Source organism: Amblyraja radiata, chromosome 27 (genome assembly GCF_010909765.2).
Source record: "Amblyraja radiata isolate CabotCenter1 chromosome 27, sAmbRad1.1.pri, whole genome shotgun sequence".
Classification (NCBI taxonomy): domain Eukaryota; kingdom Metazoa; phylum Chordata; class Chondrichthyes; order Rajiformes; family Rajidae; genus Amblyraja; species Amblyraja radiata.
This window is the reverse complement of record NC_045982.1, coordinates 16,015,053-16,036,715: the sequence shown is the minus strand read 5'-3', so window position 1 is coordinate 16,036,715 and position 21,663 is coordinate 16,015,053. Positions and strand designations below refer to the sequence as shown.

The 21,663-nt window shown below is 40.4% G+C and overlaps 1 protein-coding gene across 3 annotated transcripts in view; it reads right to left on the bottom strand.

The window, feature by feature from the left end:
* eloa (elongin A) overlaps positions 1–17,645 on the bottom strand; it is a 64,693-nt gene extending 47,048 nt beyond the window's left edge. For 2 of the 3 annotated variants that reach the window (XM_033045256.1, XM_033045255.1), the window contains exon 1: positions 17,528–17,645. In XM_033045256.1, coding sequence (XP_032901147.1) covers positions 17,528–17,602 — 75 coding nt within the window. In that variant the 5' untranslated portion in view covers positions 17,603–17,645. The remainder of the gene's footprint in view (positions 1–17,527) is intronic. The other variant, XM_033045258.1, reaches the window with a different exon arrangement.
* Positions 17,646–21,663: the final 4,018 nt, after the last annotated feature.

The following is a 21,663-nucleotide window of genomic DNA, read 5'->3' as shown; positions in this document are numbered from 1 at the left end:
AACTAAGCGGGTCGGACAGCATCTAAGGAAGGAAAGACAGACCCTCCTTGAGACTGATGGATTAGAGGGAAAAAGAGAAGTTGGGAGGTGGGGCAAAGTTGGCAAGTGCCACTCTCCCTGCAACTTAAAATTTCTCTATTTTCCCGAAACAGTTCTGACATAAGGTCTTTGACCCAAAATGTTGACTCGGTTTGGCTTGTCATCTTGCCTAACCCAAAATTAAAAATACTGGAAACACTCAGCACCCGAAACATTCACTAGTTATGAAAATGATGAGACAAGTATAGTCATCCTATCCCTCCCAGATATCTGCGAAATAGCACTTTTTAAAAAGTTTCATAAGATGGCGTTAAGATCTCAAGTTTCTTAAAGTTCAAGTGTTTCATAAGGTGATGTATTTTTCCCTCCTGAGCCCAGTAACACTAAAATGAATAGAGGCATATTTAGAAGGAGCTTCCCAGTTTATTCTATTCCATCCCACAATAGGCAGTGTATTGAAGAGGATTCTCTACTTATTTTGCACTCGGAGAAAAATGCCATTGCTTTCCTCAAGTTAAAACACTTCTGAGGAATTCCTCAGAGATTTCAAATGTAAAAGGACAAATTTGCATTTATATGACTAAAAACAACCCGATAATATTTTAGATCGAAATGCTATTTTGATGAGTAGCCGATGTGGTAACCAGGAAACATACAGCTAATTTGTACACAGAGTTCCATTTACAGCAATTTTGGTTTTTGGAGTGAATAAGGAATCCAACTCTCTTTCAACCTCAAATAGGGTAATATTATACTTTGTCATCTACCCCACCCGCTTGCCCTCTCCCCGCCGTCTTTATGCATCAGCTTAGGTTCTCAAATGACACTCGAGTTCACAAACGTCTGATTTGAGGAACAAGATTGTAACTATCAAGTCAATCATAAATAAAATCCTATGATTTGTCCAAGCCCACTAACGGTACATTCCAAATTCTTCAAGAGTAATTTGCCCGCATTGCTGCTGGTTAAATACCATGCTTCCGCAAGAAGATTGTGTAGGAAGGACAGCATATGGCTGCTTTGGTACCATATATGGCAGGCTGCCGATGCTCCTTCAGAGAACTTTGGAATAGCTGAACTTGCATTGACATCAACCTCCATCTATGGAAATCCCACACGTAGCAGTTACTGATGCAGCTATAAACAGCCACACAGACATGGTACAGTTGCCAGAGTAGCAAAAATAGCATCCACCTGACACTTTAGCACAGCAACAAGCACATTTCAGTCACCAATCCCACTCCCCGACAAGCATAATTATTTGAAACAAATGTCTGTAAGTTTCAAATAAATAATAATTTTAAAAATCTGCAGATGCTGTAAATTTGAAATAAGAACCAAAATTACCGGGAATATTCAGCAAATCAGGCTGCATCTGTGGAAACCAAGCAAATCAACGTTTCAGATACAAGACTAATTTTGAGAACTGAAGTACTTGTGTTCAGCCCAGTGGTGACCACAAGCTTCCTGTTGTTTGCCTCTTTAATTCGCTATCCCACTCCCACTGGCTGTGGCCATTTGCAAGCAAGCTTGAAGACCTGGACCTCATCTTCTACCAACCTAACTTGACTCTAAAGTTGACGATTTCTCTGCTTGTATCTTTACAGGTCAATTCTCCTTCCACCCCATAAGCCCTCGCATACAGCATATAATCCTCCAACACTTTCGCCACCTCCAATGGGATCCCACTACTGGCCACATCTTCCCATCTCCACCCTTTTCTCCTTTCCGCAGCGACCGTTCCCTCCGCAACTCAGTGGTCAATTCGTCGCTTCCCACCCAAACCACCCCTCCCGCGGTACTTTCCCCTGCAACTGCAGGAGATGCAACGCCTGTCCCTTTACCTCCCCCCTTTACTCCATCCAAGGACCCTGACAGTCTGTTCAGGTGAAGCAGAGGTTCACATGTACCTACTCCAACCTCATCTACTGTATCCGCTGTTCCAGGTGTCAACTTCTGTACATCGGCGACACCAAGCGCAGGTTCGGCGATCGTTTCGCTGAACACCTCCGCTCAGGCCGCCCTAACCTACCTGATCTCCCGGTTGCTTAGCACTTTAACTCCCCCTCCCATTCCCAATCTGACCTTTCTGTCCTGGGCCTACTCCATTGTCAGAGTAAGGCCCAGCGCAAATAGGAGGAACAGCATCTCATATTTCTCTTGGGTAGTGTAATGAGTTGAGTCGAACACATATTAAGATACAACACATGTTTATTCAATCTACTTACAGCAAGGATCTGCATTTCCTAGCAGCTACTCATACCAACTAGCGTAGGCAAGCTCTTGATAATATAAATACTAGGCGTAGTCACTACTAACAAGCACTATAATTGGCTAGTATGAAATAGCCAATCTACATCTTTCCTTGTATAAACAAAGAAGCATCAGTGGCTAAGCAATATAGGTGGAATGTTAATAACACATTTGGGAAAGTTTGTAAAATCACACAAAATCACCGTATCTAATGTTCAAGTTCAAGTTCAAGTGAGTTTATTGTCATGTGTCCCTGTATAGGACAATGAAATTCTTGCTTTGCTTAAGCACACAGAAAATAGTAGGCATTTACTACAAAACAGATAAATGTGTCCATATACCATGATATAAATATATACACACATGAATAAATAAACTGGTAAAGTGCAAATAACAGAAAGTGGTTATTAATAATCAGAGTTTTGTCCGAGCCAGGTTTAATAGCCTGATGGCTGTGGGGAAGTAGCTATTCCTGAACCTGGTTGTTGCAGTCTTCAGGCTCCTGTACCTTCTACCTGAAGGTAGCAGGGAGATGAGTGTGTGGCCAGGATGGTGTGGGTATTTGATGATACTGCCAGCCTTTTTGAGGCAGCGACTACGATAAATCCCCTCGATGGAAGGAAGGTCAGAGCCGATGATGGACTGGGCAGTGTTTACTACCCTTTGTAGTCTTTTCCTCTCCAGGGCGCTCAAATTGCCGAACCAAGCCACGATGCAACCGGTCAGTATGCTCTCGACTGTGCACCTGTAGAAGTTAGAGAGAGTCTTCCTTGACAATCCGACTCTCCGTAAACTTCTCAGGAAGTAGAGGCGCAGATGAGCTTTTTTGATAATTGCGTTAGTGTTCTCGGACCATGAAAGATCTTCAGAGATGTGCACGCCCAGGAATTTGAAGTTCTTGACCCTTTCAACCATCGACCCGCTGATATAAATGGGGCTGTGGGTCCCCCTCCTACTCCTTCCAAAGTCCACAATCAGTTCCTTGGTTTTGCTGGTGTTGAGGGCCAGGTTATTGCGCTGGCACCATATGGACAGTTGCTCGATCCCTCTTCTGTATTCTGACTTATCCCCATCAGTGATACGCCCCACAATAGTGGTGTCGTCAGCGGACTTGATGATGGAGTTCGCACTGTGGCTCGCTACGCAGTCATGGGTATAGAGTGAGTACAACAGGGGGCTGAGCACGCAGCCTTGAGGTGCTCCCGTGCTGATTGTTATCGAGGCTGACACATTTCCACCAATACGAACAGACTGTGGTCTGTGGATGAGGAAGTCGAGGATCCAGTTGCAGAGGGATGCGCAGAGACCCAGTTCTGCGAGTTTGGTAACCAGTTTGGAGGGGATGATTGTGTTAAATGCCGAGCTGTAATCAATGAATAACAGCCTGACATATGAGTTTTTGTTGTCCAAGTGGTCCGGTGCGGAGTGGAGGGCCAGCGAGATCGCATCCACCGTTGATCTGTTGTGGTGGTACGCAAACTGCAGTGGGTCCAGGTTTTTGTCGAGGTAGGAGTTGATTTGCTCCATGATCAACCTCTCAAAGCACTTCATCACCACCAGCGTTAGTGCCACTGGTCGATAGTCATTGAGGCACGTCACCTTACTCTTCTTGGGCACCGGTATAATTGATGCCCTTTTAAAGCAGGTGGGGACCTCAGAACTCAGAAGTGAGAGGTTGAAAATGTCCGTAAAAACTCCCGCCAGTTGGTCCGCACAGGTTTTTAGAACATGGTTCTCGAACAATGGGTGGCCTCTGTGGACGGTGTCGAAGTACTTGTCCCGTAGGGCAGCTGGGACCACTGCCTTGTGGCCCTTAACTATAATCCCGTCCTGTAATACCAATTTGTCGCGAACCAGGAAGCATGGGGGGATTGCGAGCAGGGTGCTGTGTTGTTTATCTGGCCAGCCACGCTGGATGACTGCCTCTCTCCTCCCTTCGTCTAATGAGCAACTTGACCTAGAGGTAACCATGTTTGTGAATAACAGGCCTTTGATCGCGAAGGTTGATACTGGTGCAAAATGCAACATCATCTCATTAATAGAGTTCTAAAAAACTCGTAATGCTGAACGTATTGAAAAGGCCTCTGCCACGCGTCGGGCTTACGGGGGAGATGTTCTACACCCACTTGGACAAGCTGATTTAAAGTGCACCATAGGCGCGCAGACCCGTACCTTAAAGTTTTATATTGTTAAGGGGGATTCAGAGACTTTGCTCGGTATCAATGCATGCCACGATCTAGGCCTGGTATACTTTGGCCGCGCTATCCATCAACTCTTTCTTGCTGATTGACCCACTCAACAGGTACTCTCTCAATACAAAGAACTGTTTAACAATGAGCTCGGCAAGTTGCCTATCAAACACCATAATGTTTTGGCAGATTCCACTGGACCTAGACTCAAGTTCTGGTCTTCAACTGGAGGCGTGGTTTCGTATCCCAACACTGACACCATGTAATGAGTTGAGTCGAACACATATCAAGATACAACACATGTTTATTAAATCTACTTACAGCAAGGATCTGCAGGACATTACATTTCCTAGGAGCTACTCATACCAACTAGTGTAGGCAAGCTCTTGATAATATAAACCACATACTAGGCGGAGTCACTACTAACAAGCATTATAATTGGCTAGTATGAATAGCTTACACCCCAGCAGTATGAACATTGACTTCTCCAAATAGCCCTTGCTTTCCCTCTCTATCCATCCCCTCCCCTCCCCAGTTCTCCCACCCCAGTCTTACTGTCTCCGATTACATTCTATCTCTGTCCCGCCCACTCCCTGACATCAGTCTGAAGAAGTATTCAAGAAGGAACTGCAGATGCTGGAAAAATCAACAAAAATGCTGGAGAAACTCAGCGGGTGAGGCAGCGTGTATGGAGCAAAGGAATAGGTGACGTTTCGGGTCGAGACCCTTCTTCAGACTTCGTCACCTATTCCTTCGCTCCATAGATGCTGCCTCACCCACTGAGTTTCTCCAGCAATTTTGTCTACCTTCAGTCTGAAGAAGGGTCTCGACCCGAAACGTCGCCCATTCCTTCTCTCCAGAGATGCTTCCTGTCCCGCTGAGTTACTCCAGCATTTTGTGTCTACCTCTGGGCATTTCCTTTAGCTCTACATTTCAAAGCTTTTATGCTCTTTTCTTCATTTTGTCTAACTGCCCTCATCAACAGATAAACTGGATGCCTCCATCTAAAACGTATCCCCCTGACAACCGTGGCTTCACCTTAAAGACATATTCATTTTGCTCTATCCATCCGTCCACAAAAAATTAACTTGCCTTCTCTCATCACGGTTCGACCCGAAACATTAACTCAGTTTCTGCAGATGTAGCTTTGCTAGCTCAGTGTTTGCAACATTTTGTGTTCTTATTTGTGTCACTGAACATATCAGATTACCATACTGAGGTACCCAACAGCAGATTACTAAATTCCACACACCAACTACACACGTAATAGAATCTTGCTCTAGGATTTTCCCTATTCATTTCCCCAACTGCAAACTTACAGCATCAAAACAAATTCCAAACAAACAAAAACACATCAATTGCCTATGTTTCTAAGCAACGAATTGAACACCATTTCGGGATCTAGAACAATATATTTATATAGTGCATTTTTAAATGTAAGGAACCAGCCTGTTTAAAGAAATAGACTAGGATTGTCCTGCCATTCAATGTTTGGTTGTGACCATGACATGCAACAGTTGCCAATCTTGCAGTGCCCATAAAACCCCTTCTGTGAGTTTAGTGGGCTAATTCTGTGGTGAATTCCACACTGCTTGGTAATATCAGTGTTCACGTTCAGGGAGCCTGAAGACTATAGTGTCTAGGTTCAGGAACAGCTTCTTCCCCACAGCCATCAGGCTATTAAACACAACGAATAATCTATGAGCTCTGAACTGCAAAAGACTATATTATTATTTGTTATTTGCACTATATTTGTTATTTATTGAACTTTTTCTTTTTTCCCCCGTTACATACAATGTTTACATATTCACATATTCTGTTGTGCTGCAGCAAGTAAGAATTTCATTGTCCCGTCCGGGACATATGACAATAAAATACTCTTGACTTGACTCTTGGAGGGAAGAGAAGTGAAGAGAAGACACCTGACTATCTTGTGTAAACACCAATGACATCACTTTTGCTTTAGAGATGAAGGAAGTGGAAACACGGTGAGGTTTCTTGGCTGCTTTGGAGGGGAAATTGGTTATACACATCCCCACCCACAAAAAAAAGGGACATACCGAGAAAGATTGCTGGGATTTCCATGCCGATCATTTGGGAACTAACAAGGATTTGAAAAAGCTATAAAGTATTTAAAAACAGTATTATGCCAATTCCTGTCTTTGTTTAATTGCCCAGAATCTTTCAGCCTCTTTGGTCTGGTATTTGAGCAAATGATAATTCATATCATTCACAAGATCTACTTGCCCCTCTTTCCTCTCAGAGTTTATAACCTTTTCCAGGTTTTCATTCAGCCAGAGTGCTTAGTTACACAGCAACATCTCAGAGAAGCTAAATTGTTAAATGCCAAGAGCCACATGCTAATTAAATAGCTGCAAAACACTAGATTCCAACATTGCAGTGAGGCAACAGCAATGTTGCTGGTAAGTAGGCAGTAAGGAGGCAGCTGGGACAGCAATTGGCAAACTGTTCCACTGCTCCAGTCACCTTCTGATCAGAAACAGCAGCAGGTACAGGTAATTCGCCTACGCCGCATCTGTTCCCAGGATGAGACATTTCATACCAGGGCATCGGAAATGTCCTCGTTCTTCAGGGAATGGGGATTCCCCTCCGCCACCATAGATGAGGCTCACACCAGGGTCTCATCCATACCCCGCAACACTGCTCTCTCTCCCCATCCCCGCACTCGCAACAAGGGCAGAGTCCCTCTGGTCCTCACCTTTCACCCCACCAGCCAGCAAATATAACACATAATCCTCCGCCATTTCCGCCACCTCCAACGTGACCCCACCACTCGCCACATCTTCCCATCTCCCCCCATGTCTGCCTTCCGCAAAGACCGCTCCCTCCGCAACTCCCTCGTCAATTCTTCCCTTCCCTCCCGCACCACCCCCTCCCCAGGCACTTTCCGTTGCAACCGCAAGAAATGCAACACCTGTCCCTTCACCTCCCCCCTCGACTCCATTCAAGGTCCCAAGCAGTCGTTCCAGGTGCGACAAAGGTTCACCTGTATCTCCTCCAACCTCATCTACTGCATCCGCTGCTCTAGATGTCAGCAGATTTACATCGGGGAGACCAAGCGTAGGTTGGGCGATCGTTTCGCCGAACACCTCCGCTCAGTCCGCAATAACCTACCTGAACTCCCGGTGGCTCAGCACTTCAACTCCCCCTCCCATTCCCAATCCGACCTCTCTGTCCTGGGTCTCCTCCATTGCCAGAGTGAGCAACAGCGGAAATTGGAGGAACAGCACCTCATATTCCGTCTGGGGACCTTGCGTCCCTATGGTATTAACATTGAATTCTCCCAATTTTATTAGCTCTTGCTGTCTCCTCCCCTTCCTTAACCCTCTAGCTGTCTCCTCCCACCCTCCCATCCGCCCGCCCTCGGGCTCCTCCTCCTCCTCCCCTTTTCCTTCTTCTCCCCCCTCCCACCCCCCATCAGTCTGAAGAAGGGTTTCGGCCCGAAACGTCGCCTATTTCCTTCGCTCCATAGATGCTGCTGCACCCGCTGAGTTTCCCCAGCAGTTTTGTGTACCTGCAGGTACAGGTAGTTCATTCTGTATATGTGTAGGAAGGAACTGCAAATGCTGGCTTACACTGAAGATAGACACAAAATGATAGAGTAACTCAGCGGTACAGGCAGCATCTCTGGATAGAAGGAACGGGTGACGTTTCAGGTCTAGACCCATATTCAGTCTGAAGGTCTCGACCCAAAACGTCACCCATTCCTTCTATCCAGAAATGTTGCTTGTCCTGCTGAGTTATTCCAGCATTTTGTGTCTATCTTTAGTTCATTCTGTAACTGTCTACCAGCAGATCAGGTGATCTAGCCAACCATAAAGTTATACAGCATGAAACAAGCTTTTTTGCCCACCAAGTCCATGCCAACCATCAATTTATAATAATCCAATTTGTTGTCATTCCACATCTCACGATCACTAGTTCAGTTGTCAAGAGTCAAGTTTAATTGTCATATGTACTGACAATGGAACAAGAAATTCTTCATTAAGCTGCATAACAGGCCTATAAGCACAATACTCATAGATAACATAATAAACAAAAATAAACTTCAATAAATTAATAACTTCAATACTGCAGCAAGAAAAAACAAAGTTCTTAGTGCAACCAATACAGTCCACAGTTCATAGTTTAATGTTTTGTAGTGTTCAGGAGCCTGATGGGTGTTGAGAAGCTGTTCCGCAACCTGGAGGTAATAGTTTTCAGACTCTTATCTTTACTTCAACTGTTTTATTAATTCCCTCTGGAGATCAAGGTCTGCAGATTTATTTTTGTTTTAAACATTTGTACGGCCTTGAGGAATGGAAAGAAGTGACAAACTGGTTGGATTGCTCTTTGTGGAGCTGCATTCCTTTTGATGCCCCTGCACCAGATAGGGGACGTGATAGTTGTAGATCATTGAAATATAGAAAATATTAAGATTAAATCTGTCAAGCTCATCAGTTGTCTAAATTTTTTAAACTTCTGCACTTAGAACATTGCCACTGATACGTTGTTAGATTCTGCTGCTGCCCTGTTCACGATATAGTTTCTAATTTAAGGATATATCCTTTGAAATTCTTCAGTTACCAATGTCAACTTATTGCCCAAATAGAGCCAAAGGTTTCTTTTTCATCACCAATTTTTTTGACTAACATGTTCAACATCTCAGTCTGCAAAAGATAACTAGTTAATTTCATCATCTGCAAAATGTGTCCTGTCAAAGGCTACCATCTGTCAGGCTGAGTCTTAATTATCACATGAGTAATGTCAAGAACTTAAAACTTCTCCCTGGCGCAGCATTTGCATGAGCTATTATACAACTTGTAGAATTCTGACCTTCATAAAAAATTAGAACCATCTTCTAAATTTGCAATAAAAGTTCATTGTCTTATAACTTTATTTTGTGGTGTCCTAACCATGGTACATGCTGTAAATGTTAACACTGATAAATTCTAAAAAAGTCAACTTACTTTACAACTATAAAAGGAGAATCATTCAACGGATACATTTTGTTTGTGTCAAGGGTTTATACAATTAAATGAAGGCAGAAGCAGACCTTTTTCAAAGTGACTTGCGTCCAAAAATCTTCTGTAATTGACAAGAAACTGAAAATCCGCTTCACTCTAATTCTTTAAGGCACAGCTAAAGAATGCAGTTTGATATATGGAATCTACTATTTGTGTCCATCAGAGAGGAAAAAATAAAATGACGTGCCTTTATTGGGGCAGGTCTTTGTGCAAGAGTCTACATATCAAACAATTATCCTGAGGTGCAACATCATGAAGGATGGAAACATTTGATGCTCACAAGTAGTTCCTGATCTGGAGCTACTTTTGGGACATGAATAGGAATGGTAGACTCTTCTACAAATTACCACAGCTAGGAGGAGGTCATAAAGTATAGAGAAATGTCTTTCATCATAAACGTCGGAAATCAATGTTGGTGAGACAGGAAGGATTAACTAAATGGTATAATGCAGCTTAAAAATAAACTTCAGTATGTCAATTCATCAATATATACATCACATTATACCTGCAATGGATAACTCCCTTATAGAGATTAAAGAGTTTTCTTTCAGATCGATTAAAGATTATGACACGGTAAGAGAGAAACATAGTAGCCACTTATCAGTAAAGGCATAGACAGCACAAATTTAAATAAAATTAATTGCAGGAGAAAAATATTTATACACTACCACTGCCATTCATTACTGTACAACTGTAATAGCCTACACACTAGTAGCCTTCCAATATTCAATGACTGAATGCATAGACAGGATCAATGCCTCCTGATTAAAACGCGGGAGAAGAGGAAAGTAACAAGTACCTACTTGATAGAAAAATTGTTAAACACCAAGAATATAGAATTTATTGCTTTTAGGATAATGTTTTTAAGCACAAATAACATATATAATCACAGGAATTGTATAGCAACCCTATCAAGGCCGAATCAAATTCAGTACTCATAGAGAGGCAACATCTACAATTAAAAATAGCCTGGTAACAAACCTGCGAGGTTCAATCCAAATGATTGGAAAATTGACTAATGGTACTTCGAATAAGCCATGGTGGGATGACTAATAAATAACATTCAGAAGTCAGCTCTTCATTAGTCAGTCTGCAGCAGAGCATGAAAATGTTTTACGAATTGCAAAGGAGATATTCTGCAATATGAAGCTAGAAGGAATCCTAACATGGCAACCTCAAATATCATTGCAGTAAATGGCAATACATTTGCCAATCCGGAATCATTAATATCCCAGGGATCAATCGTAACCAGAAACTTACAAATGGAAAAGCCACATAAATACTTATGTCCCTTACATTGTGTCAGAGTCTGGGAACCTCATGCTCCTCAAAATCTTTTAAACCTTTACAAGCTGCAAGTCAGATTGAGTACAAATTTACGACATTTTAGAAGCTCTATAAAAACCATGGTCATGCATCAAACTCCTCTGGCACCCTATCCATCATCCTATGCATTAATTTTCTCTTCTACTGGTATATCATGGCTTCATTGCATAATATGACACAATACAATACCACTTTATTTATTCCAGAGGGAAATTGGTCTGCCTCCAGTCAATATCTACACAGTGCACTACTGCATCACACCAAGGCACTTTTAATAGCATCTCCCAACCTGAAACTTCTATATTCTGTACCCTAGAATGACTAGGGCAGCAAACACAGCAACACAAGCACTTTCCTCAGCAGAGAAAACATAAAAATACAAGTGCTGTTCCTTGATGTATAAATCCTGCAACATCTACTTATCACCACTTTGGGAGTCCCTTTAATACAAAATGACAGCTCACTACTGTTCTCCTACTGCCAATTAGATATAACCCCCCTCCCCCCCACTCTCCCTTCTTCCCCCACAGTCCCCCCTCCCTCCTTTCACCCCTGTGCCCCACCACGACTCGCACCCATTTCTCTTCCCCCCCCCCCCTACATTCGTTCCTCTAGCTTCATAATTCACAACTCTTTAATCCTTTTGTCTCAAACCTTCCGCCTTTTCATCTCTGGCCTTTGTCCACCATCCACCTATCAAAATCCCACCTTACCGGCTAGGCTTTGTCCTGCCCCTCCTCTCTTCTAACATTACAATCAGTCTGAAGAAGGGTCCCCAACTCAAAACATCACCTATCCATGTTCTTCAGAGATGCCGCCTGACCCACTGAGTTACTTCAACACTTTGTGTCTATTTATAGATACAAATACTGCCCTTACCAACAATATCCACACTGCATTAAATAATAAAATCTAAAATTCTTTCTTCAGTGGTCAAGTGACGTAGCTGCAACAGAAAAATCTCATGGACAAGTCTCTTGAGAATTTATAATTGAGTCAACTATTTAAAAAGAGGAACAAAGTATTATTGATTCCTCTGCCTGGGCCCTTTGTATTTGTATTTTCACATTATGTAGAAAAATAGAAAAGGACCATTAAGTGGTAATTTACGAGCAACACACCCACATTCCATGAATACATAACATACACCATGAATGCAAAACATGCACCATATACAGAAACGGTAGCAAACAAATCAAAAGCGTGAAAAAGGAACTATGATCTTAAATATTAGCAATCCTCTTACACCAATTTTCTGAATGCAGCTGAAATGTAAAGGTAGGACATGACTCAACAAGAAAAAAGTGCCAGAGGGCAATTCCATTCAGATGGCCCTCCATTAAATCTGCAACAGCATCTGTGCCCTTATCTATATGCAGCAAGCTTATAAAATACTATATTACAACAAGCGAGGGCAATTGAGACATAACGTTAGGTGCCGAGACTGTATATCATTTCACAAAGAATCCTAACAGTGAGTTAAAAAAATCTTCATCCCATCAGTGGAGTTGCAATTAGTTCACAAATTTCAGAGACTTATCGATAACGTATTGATTCAACTAAACTCCTCAACCAAAAAGCAGAAGTACATTCCTGTCCAATGCACCAAAAGCAAGAGTTCCTGAAACTTCAGTAGCAGCTTTATACTATCCAGGCCAAGAATGTAAAAATGCTTGATCATGCTACCAAGTTCATAGAACAATAGCCATTTTAAGAGCATGTGTATTAATTTTTTTTAAACTATTAAGCAACAACTGCAAAACAAATCACTTTTAGGATGGAGCAAATGCGTCAGCAATTGAAAATATATCACTAATGTCTGGCTAAGTAAACAGGAATTCTGTACAGTCAGAACAAATATTGCACCCAGTAAAGTAAAAGACGGCCTGCTTCTTTATCAACCATTTATAAATTCATCATACAATCACAACTTTTGAAAAAAATCATCTACTCGTCATTAAATATTGAATTTACTAAGTGAAATATTTTGCTAAAACAATATTCAGTAGATGGGGATGGATTAGGGGCATTGGGAGTTGAAAGAAAAAGGAATGAGAAAGGTTCACTTTTGTTATTCAGTTAGTGTACAACCTGATGTGACTTGCAAATATAAAACTTTCAGCCAAATCAAGCTCTCAACCATCAACAAGTTCCTAGAGATCAACAAGAGTAAATAAATACTTTACAATTCCAAAGCATATCAACAATGAAGCACAGAATTCCAGAGTCCAGAACCAGGGGTCACAGTTTATGCAAGGGGTAGGCCATTTAGGACTGAGATGAGGAAAACGTTTTTCACCCAGAGAGTTGTGAATCTGTGGAATTAGAAGGCAGTGGAGTTCAATTCACTGGACGTTTTCAAGAGAGAGTTAGATTAAGCTCTTAGGGCTAAAGGAATCAAGGGATATGGGGAAAAGGCAGGAACTGGGTACTGATATTAGATGATCAGCCATAATCATATTGAATGGTGATGCTGGCTCAAAGGGCCAAATGGCCTACACCTGCACCTATTTTTCTATGTTCTTCTATGTTAAAATCATAGTGGAAAAAGTACGACTTCATTTGATATCACACAACTTAATAGGGATATAATGATAGAGACAAAACGCTGGAGTAACTTAGTGGGACAGGCAGCATCTCTGGAGAGAAGGAATGGTTGACGTTTCGGGTCGAGACCATGAAGAAGGGTCTCGAACTGAAACGTCACCCATTCGTTCCCTCCAGAGAAGTCTGAAGAAGGGTTTAAACCAGCATCTGCATTTTAAACCAGCATCTGCAGTTCCTTCCAACATGAGAGATAATGATAATTTGTTCCATATTTGGATTATGGTATCTCAGTTTACAAGGAAATCGGTTCTGAAATTGCAAAAGGAAAAATAGTCAAACACACAAACAAATTCAGAATCACCATTTAAAAAAAAACTTTTGAATCAGGCAGGCAACTTAATCAGCAATTATCATAGTTACAACCATAGGAGATGCAGCACTTGTCCCTATATCTCCTCCCTCGACTCTGTCCAAGGACCCCGACAGATCTTTCAGAGATTCACTTGCACCTCCTCCAACCTGATTTACTGTACCTGCTGCTCCAGGTGTGGACTCCTATATAACAGCAAGACCAAGCACAGGCTTGGCGATCGTTTCACTCAGCTCAGTCCGCCTAAACCTACATGATCTCCCGGTTGCTAAACACTCCCCCTCCCATTCCCATACTGACCCGTCTGTCCTGGGCCTCCTCCACTGTCAGTGTGAGGCCCAAAGCAAATTGGAGGAACAGCATCTCATATTTCGCTTGGGCAGCTTACAACCCAGCGGTATGAATATTGATTTCTCTACCTTCAAGTAACCCTTGCTTTCCCTCTCTCTCCATCCCTCCCCCATCCTAGTTCTCTGACTAGTTTGACGTCCTCCTGATTAAATTTTATCTTTAAATGCCTTGTTGTCACTTTCCTATTCTACATTTTCCTTGATCTTTGCCCCTCAGTCTGAAGGGTCTCGACTCAAAACATAACCCATCCCTTCTATCTAGAGATGCTACCTGTCCTGCTGAGTTATTCCAGCATTTTGTGTCTATCATTAGCATTCATTCTTAGGCCAACATCTCCAGGCAGTTTCAATTGAGAGGCGAAGTCATTTGCATGCCAACAATAAACTCCTGAAGCAGACACAATATTCCCTGCTGCATCAAAATAACAGATTATCGGGTGGACAGAGCAATTGAATTAAATATGGTAACAAAGCCTATCCCAACTGATTCACAAGAATTCCTGGTTCATGACCATTCAAAATAATGGGGAAGCCTTTAAGATACCCTAGCTATAAAAGATACCATTGTTTATGCCATTAGGTTTAATGAAAACGTTTGCGATTTGGTAATTAACCAGGAAACCAAGATTTTTGCAGATTGCCAACAGGAAATAAAAGCACAATCTCACATTTTATACAACCAATCATCTTGCATAGATTGCTACAAAGATATCTGTACAGGAATCAACATTTGTAACACGACTAGGGTTCATGTAACATCCATCACCCAAACCTCAAAAGTGCAGAGTTGTAATTTATTTCTGGCTTGTCCATTTACATTTGCAGAATATAAAAAAATATTTATAGGAAATAGGATATTAAAGATTGGAGTGATTGGAATAATCTCAAGAATGTGTTTTATTAAACAAGGTGGTCTACAGCAAAGTGGTCTATGGTCAGAAGCAAGTGACTACCTCTTGACATTCCATCCCCTGAAAGACATGTCAGGTAGGTATTGAATATACTTGCCCAAATCACTGCAGCTCCAATACTCAGGAAACTCAACATCATCAGGGACAAATCAGCCAACTTAATTAGCACACTACATACCAACATAAACATTAATTCCCTCCACTACCTGTGAATGGTGGTGGCTTGATATACTCCGTACAAGGCACATTCCTACATCTTAACAACACTTCACCAACAGCATATTGCACATCCATTACTTCCATGAAATGCAAAACCCACGGTAATGCAACCAATGCCAGCTCTCCTTCAATTTACATACCATGCTGCCATTACTACATTGATACTGGACCAAAATTCTGGAAAAAATCAACAGATGGAAATAGATACAACATGGGAACTGGTACGGTACAAGATGACAGCTCACTAACAACTTTCCACAGGCAATTAGAAATGGGCAATAAAAGCAGGCCAACATCCCACAAAAGGATTAAAACAATCTCTGCTTCTTCTATCTGCAGGTACAGAAAAACAAATGCAGAAGAATCCCTTGTGAATAAGCATTCCCACAAGGATAACTATTGAGAATTTAAATTTAGAAAAAAAATCTAATAATAAATCCAATGTTGAAACCCTTGACAGGGTACCTTTTTAAACTGTGCTCATCGGGTCAAAATATTTTCACATGATATGGAATTTATAAATATACATGTAATAAATATTTCTCCCCCTCTAAAGCATGGTATCACATTTGTTGGGTACACAGAAGTTTTCGTCAAACTTTATTTTTTTAATGATTTCAGAGGTATATGGACAAAAGTGGGAATGCAGCTGCACTGTTGAAATAGCAAAAAAAACCCATCATAACTATTGACACTTTACAATCTCTCCACTTTCCACATCTGCCCCAAACCAAACATTGTTAGTTATTTTGTTTACCAACTCATTGGTGCTCAGTATTGCTCCAATAAGCAGCATTATTCCATTAATAATCTATTATTAATGACTAATATTTGTTATGAAAACTTGAAGAATTTGGAAAATGTTAACTCTACTACTCTCTCTGCAATTACTGCCTGCATTGATGCAGATTAACCACATTTTGTGCACTTTTTTCAATTTCTAGTACCTGCGGTATTTTTGTCGAGCTCAAATCGTTTGACTCATGAATCCCAAGTACCAAATTGACCAAAATGATTGCTGAATATATTCCATAAGAAATCTCAGCATCAGAAAACTGAGCTTGCTGACTGTTTGGGAATCAAACATGCAATTTTTGATAGTCACATTATAGCGTGTTGATAGATTCTTCAATCTGGAAAACATATGTTCAAATCCCACCATGTGAAATGCTTTCAGTTCACATTTGATATCACTTTGAAAACAATACCTGAAAAAGCAGGTAGCACTTGAAAAGATGATCATGAATTTGTTAGTTTATAGTAAACACCCAAATAGTTCGTGTGATGTCCCATAATTACTATTAAAAAAAATATTTCAACCACAGATTGTTTGGTTTCCATTAAATCTATCTAAACCCAATTTTATTTTAACAGCCCTATTTTCCAGCATCATTTGGGAAAGCTAGACTACATCATGATGCAGTCCAAAATCAATGTTATCATTGACAGCTCCACAGATCTTAGGAAATTGAAAAATCTGTGATCTTCAAACAGATGCTTCATTTCCTATTGTGTCTCACAAATCTAACTTCAATAACTAATAACATCACAAAGAACATTATTCCCTCACACTATGGCATATGAAGATCTGCCTGTTTGCTCTGCAATCATAGCAAAAAAAGGGAGAAATGTACATTGCTAATAATTTAATAAAAGCTGAATCAGCAGTTCAGTAAGCTTAATGTAAAAAAACCTACATCAAAACAATGTACTACTTTTGCAGCCATTGGGCTGTCACAAAAACAGAAACTTGCAGGAATTTATCATTATTCATTTACTGTAATCATGGTGTGTCACTTAATAATTACTCGATTCATTTGCATAAATTAGTTTGAATTCCAACAGTGTCCAGGTGGCTCCTGATGGTGTACAAGAAAGTGTAATGCTAAGGCAATGGCAAATTGTCCATTCTCAAAAACTCACAATCACATATACTATTTTTAATAATTAAATCAGTGGACTCCAGTGAGGTCTAAAGAATACAATGTCATCACTTTCCTACACGACAGAATGGAGGTTCTTTCATATTCGTATTATGCGTTTGTATAAACGGAAACTGAACATGACAGTCAAAACAAGCTCGTTATCAGCTTGGTGAACACCCCCATCGCATCGCAGGCATTGACCCACTGATTTACGATAGTTTGATTTATTATATATTAATAGGTTGATAGACTGGTTTCACAGCCGTCAGACAAACGCTTTTTCACGGTGGGTTTCATGGTCCTGTCCTGAGTTTTGTCCCACGGCCGAGCCCCGGGGTGACCCGGGAGCCCTGCAACAGGCAATCGTTTACCTTCTTGGGTTCCTGAGTGGTTGACAAACGAGCCTGCAGCTTTAAAACCTGCTCCTGCACCCCATCAGCAGCCATGATCCACCGTTTCTGACCCAAGCACCACCCGGAAGTACTCGCGCACTTGCCCTGGAACTGAACATGTACCAATGGCGCCGCCTGGCCCGCCTGATGCTGGCGGCATTTTGTTTGGATACGAGGATCGGCCGCTTCCAGCTACTGGAACTAATCAGTCGTGATGCTTTCTAAAATATCATCATGCGGCACCCCCAAAAATGCACGTAAAGTCGCCAATTAGGCTAAATAGTGTACCCAGAGTAGAAACAATGTTCACGGTAGGTTCATGGCCCTGTTCTGAGTCTTGCCCCAAATAGTTTAATGCATACTCTTATGCACATGTGACAATAAATGTATGTACCATCTATTCTCTATTAATAACATATCAAAACGATTTTAAGAGTATGTTTTTTACCATAGTTTTTAATGGCGAAATATGAATCTTAAATTCATATTTTGCCATTAAAAACTAAGGTAAAACATACTCTTAAATATTTCAAAAAGAAGCAACAAAGTTGATAACGGTAAGGATACATCAAAGTACTCTGAATTACGAGTCATAGAACATTAAGCAGTTTGCACATATAATAATAATGTCATTTGTTTATTTTGGATCCTTTAAGTTGACATGTAGGGGAGGGGTGCTTTTAAGAGAAGAAATTTGGTGCTGAATGATTTTAAAAAGATAAAATGTATGTACACACAGATATTGCCCATCTTCATGCAAAAATACTTTGTTTACACACTTCCCCTCCCTCTCCACAGACATTTAATCGATAATTACCTTAAAATAGTCTATTTGACCCACTAAATATTATGTAATATGAAAATGATAACAATTATGATTATTCCTCTATTTTAAAACTATTATTCTCAATAATGCTCATATATAACTGGCAAGCTAATTGACCAAAGGATGTTATTACAACAAAAATATAATCACTTGTTACTCAACATTCATATTTTCCAGTATGAATCCATAGATTTAAAAAAATGTCTCAATGGTTTCACTCTGTAAAGAACATTTGTGGAATGGGTTTATTCAACCCAATTACAAGTAGGTATAATTTCATAACACAAACGTCACGGCAATTGTTAAGTTCAGTGCATGGATGTTGATGTGAGAAAGGGAAAACTTTAACATTCACTTGTGGAATGTGGGCTTTGCTTTATTATCCATCCATGTCTTCTTGACCTGCAGTCCTTTTTGTGAAAATACTTCCAGTGTTGTTGGGTAGATGCAGTGCTTCTTAAACTGGTGAATGGTTCACCCAAGGGCGAATTAAATTATTTTGGGGTGAATTAAACTAGAGGGGTGAATGAAGGGTGAGTGACTTAATTTATTCAGATATTTATATATATTTTTCTATACTTAAAAAAGGCATTGCCATTAAAGTGGTTAGTAAGCTCTTATTTGTTTTAATGGCAGTGGAGCTGGAAATTTGATACGTTTTTTTCTCTCTACCTTTGGTTTTCTAATTTCAAACTAGGATATTTCCCAAATTTACTGTAATATAATCTTTTAGACCTGACGAGCTAGTGGGATCATAAATTTATAATTGGCAACACTGGAGGATTGCCGTAGGCAACTGTGAACTGTAACTTTACTTTGAGTGCCAATGTAGCTACTTTTCTGCTAGAACTAGAATTCTATATATATTTACTGCACTTCAATCTACCAGCACTTATTTGCATCAAGCAACATGAATTCTAGGTAGTGCCGTGCCGTAAGGAGATTTGAGCCCCGTTTTTTAGACGAAGTTAGATTGTGCCAGTTTCTTGTAGTGATATTCTGCATTTTCTATTCTAGCGACTTTAGTATTTTGTGAGTTTGAATTAGTAACCCTGGTTACACCAACACTGCCGCAGACACGGCCACAGCAAATGGGTCATTGTGTTCAAACATTAAGGTCAGCATATCCAGTATATCAGTTATGGCTACAAAATCCACATTATTTAAAACAATATTAAAATATTTGCTCTGTGGTGCAGTTGCTAACTGATTGGTGGCAATTTCAGTTTTAACTTTTGATTTCTAAATACTACTAATAGCGTCACCTTGTGACTTTATTAGAAGTACTTCTAATTTTATTCTAAAAATAATTCTAATAATAATAGAAGCATAATTTTAGGGTGGATGATGCATTTAAAAAGACATACACAATAAGAAAACATTGTTTCTAAGAATCTAATTCTATGTTCTAAGACAGTTGTTTACTAATTTTACGTAAACTAGAAAAATTCTAATAATTTTTCTGTTCTTAATTTTTTTGTCACTCCTAGTTGGGAGGATGGGAGGCCGCCAGATATTCACAACTGAGCAATACACAATGTTGTGATGATTTTTGAGCATGCATGTGACATATACATGTCAGTACACATGCACAACCTTTAAAATATATCTGAATTTGGAAGAGCCAGCTTCTGGAGAGAAGTGTACCGAAAATGGCAAGTTGATATTTGGTGGTATTGTGAGCTTTCGACGTGGAGAGTTATAGAAAGTTATATTAGTTAGATACTAATATATTAAATCACTTACTCCATGGTTTTTTGAGCTAGTTTTCCAAGAAAAAGACTACAATAATCAAAGCCCGAAAGGATAGGATGGGGCCCAGTGTTTAGACGTTGGAATGTTTTTTTATAGAATGATTTTCCAACTCCAGTGGTAATTAAACTTTTTTTTCACTCCTAGTTTTTACATATTTTTTTGGATGTTCAAAATGTTGAATAAAATAAATACTCAAGAAATGAGTTAATTTATGCTTTTTGTTCATGTGACAAAATAAATTATATATAAAATTATACACAAGGGAGAATAAGACGAAAATTACCAAAAAACAAGAAAATTTAGTCAAGAGTGAATGAAATATTGTGATAAAGACTCAAGGGTGAATGACACTGAAATAGTTTAAGAAGCACTGGGGTAGAGGGTTCAAGGATGTATACACAGGAAACAATCACAATATAGTTTCAAGTCAGAATTGTGTATGGCTTAAAAAGAAACAAATGTGTTGATGTTGCCATGAACTTCTACCTATGTCCTTCTTGATAACAGACGCTGTATGTTTGCAGGGTGCTATTTAAGTAGCCTGGATGAATATGTGCAGTGTATTTGCAAATGGTGTACACTGGAGTGCAGGAGGGATTGAATGCTTGAGGTGGTGGAAGGGGTGCCAATCGGTGGACCACTTTCTTAGGCCTGGATTATATCAACTTCTTGAGTGTTGTTGGGACCGTACTCATCCATGCAAGTAGGGAGTGTTCCGTCACACATTACTCTGAGGCATATGGGTTTGTGGAGTCAGGAAATGAGCCACATGCTACAGGTGTACTGTTCGAACTTAGGTTTATTTTGCTGTTTCATTTAAGTTTCTGGTTAATGGTAACACTCAACAATTGGAAACTGGAAGTCTGGTATTCTTATTGACAGTCAAGGACAGAGAATTTGTTACGTTTTATGCAAACAGGGTGAGAGCAACCCCAGGCAGAGAAAGAGAAGGCACCTTTTTGAAACTGGAATACTGTAAAAAGCAGTTGGATATCTTCTGAAGAAAATATATTAGAAGCAACATCTTAAATTGGAAATTGTTGCTGTCTTGAGTTTTGTACGATATGAATGTTATTTGTCAGGCCATGTTGAGTTGTACATCTCTTGCTGCACACATGCTTTAATATCAGTGTAATTGTAAATTAAATTGCAGTTGTGCAATTTTTCAAATATGGCTAATTCTGACATTCCAGTCATTAACAATGCATCTGAAGATGGAGAGATAAAAATCATAACACAATTACATGATCCATTTACAATGTTGTGGTAGAAAATGTGTAATTTAGTTCAAAATCAAAATACTGCAGATTCTAAAAATCTGAAGTTAAACAGCAAATGCTGAAAATATTAATCTGGTCAGGCAACAGCTTGCACATCTCAAGACCGGGACCCCCACCGATGCTACAGGGCCCAACCACGCTCCCATCTGCCCTCAGACTGGAGGCATCAGTGCACCTGTGCACCCAACGGCTTTCAAGACGGGACCTGCGACAATATTGCCACCGGATCAAGCAGGGACCCCGACACTGACAGC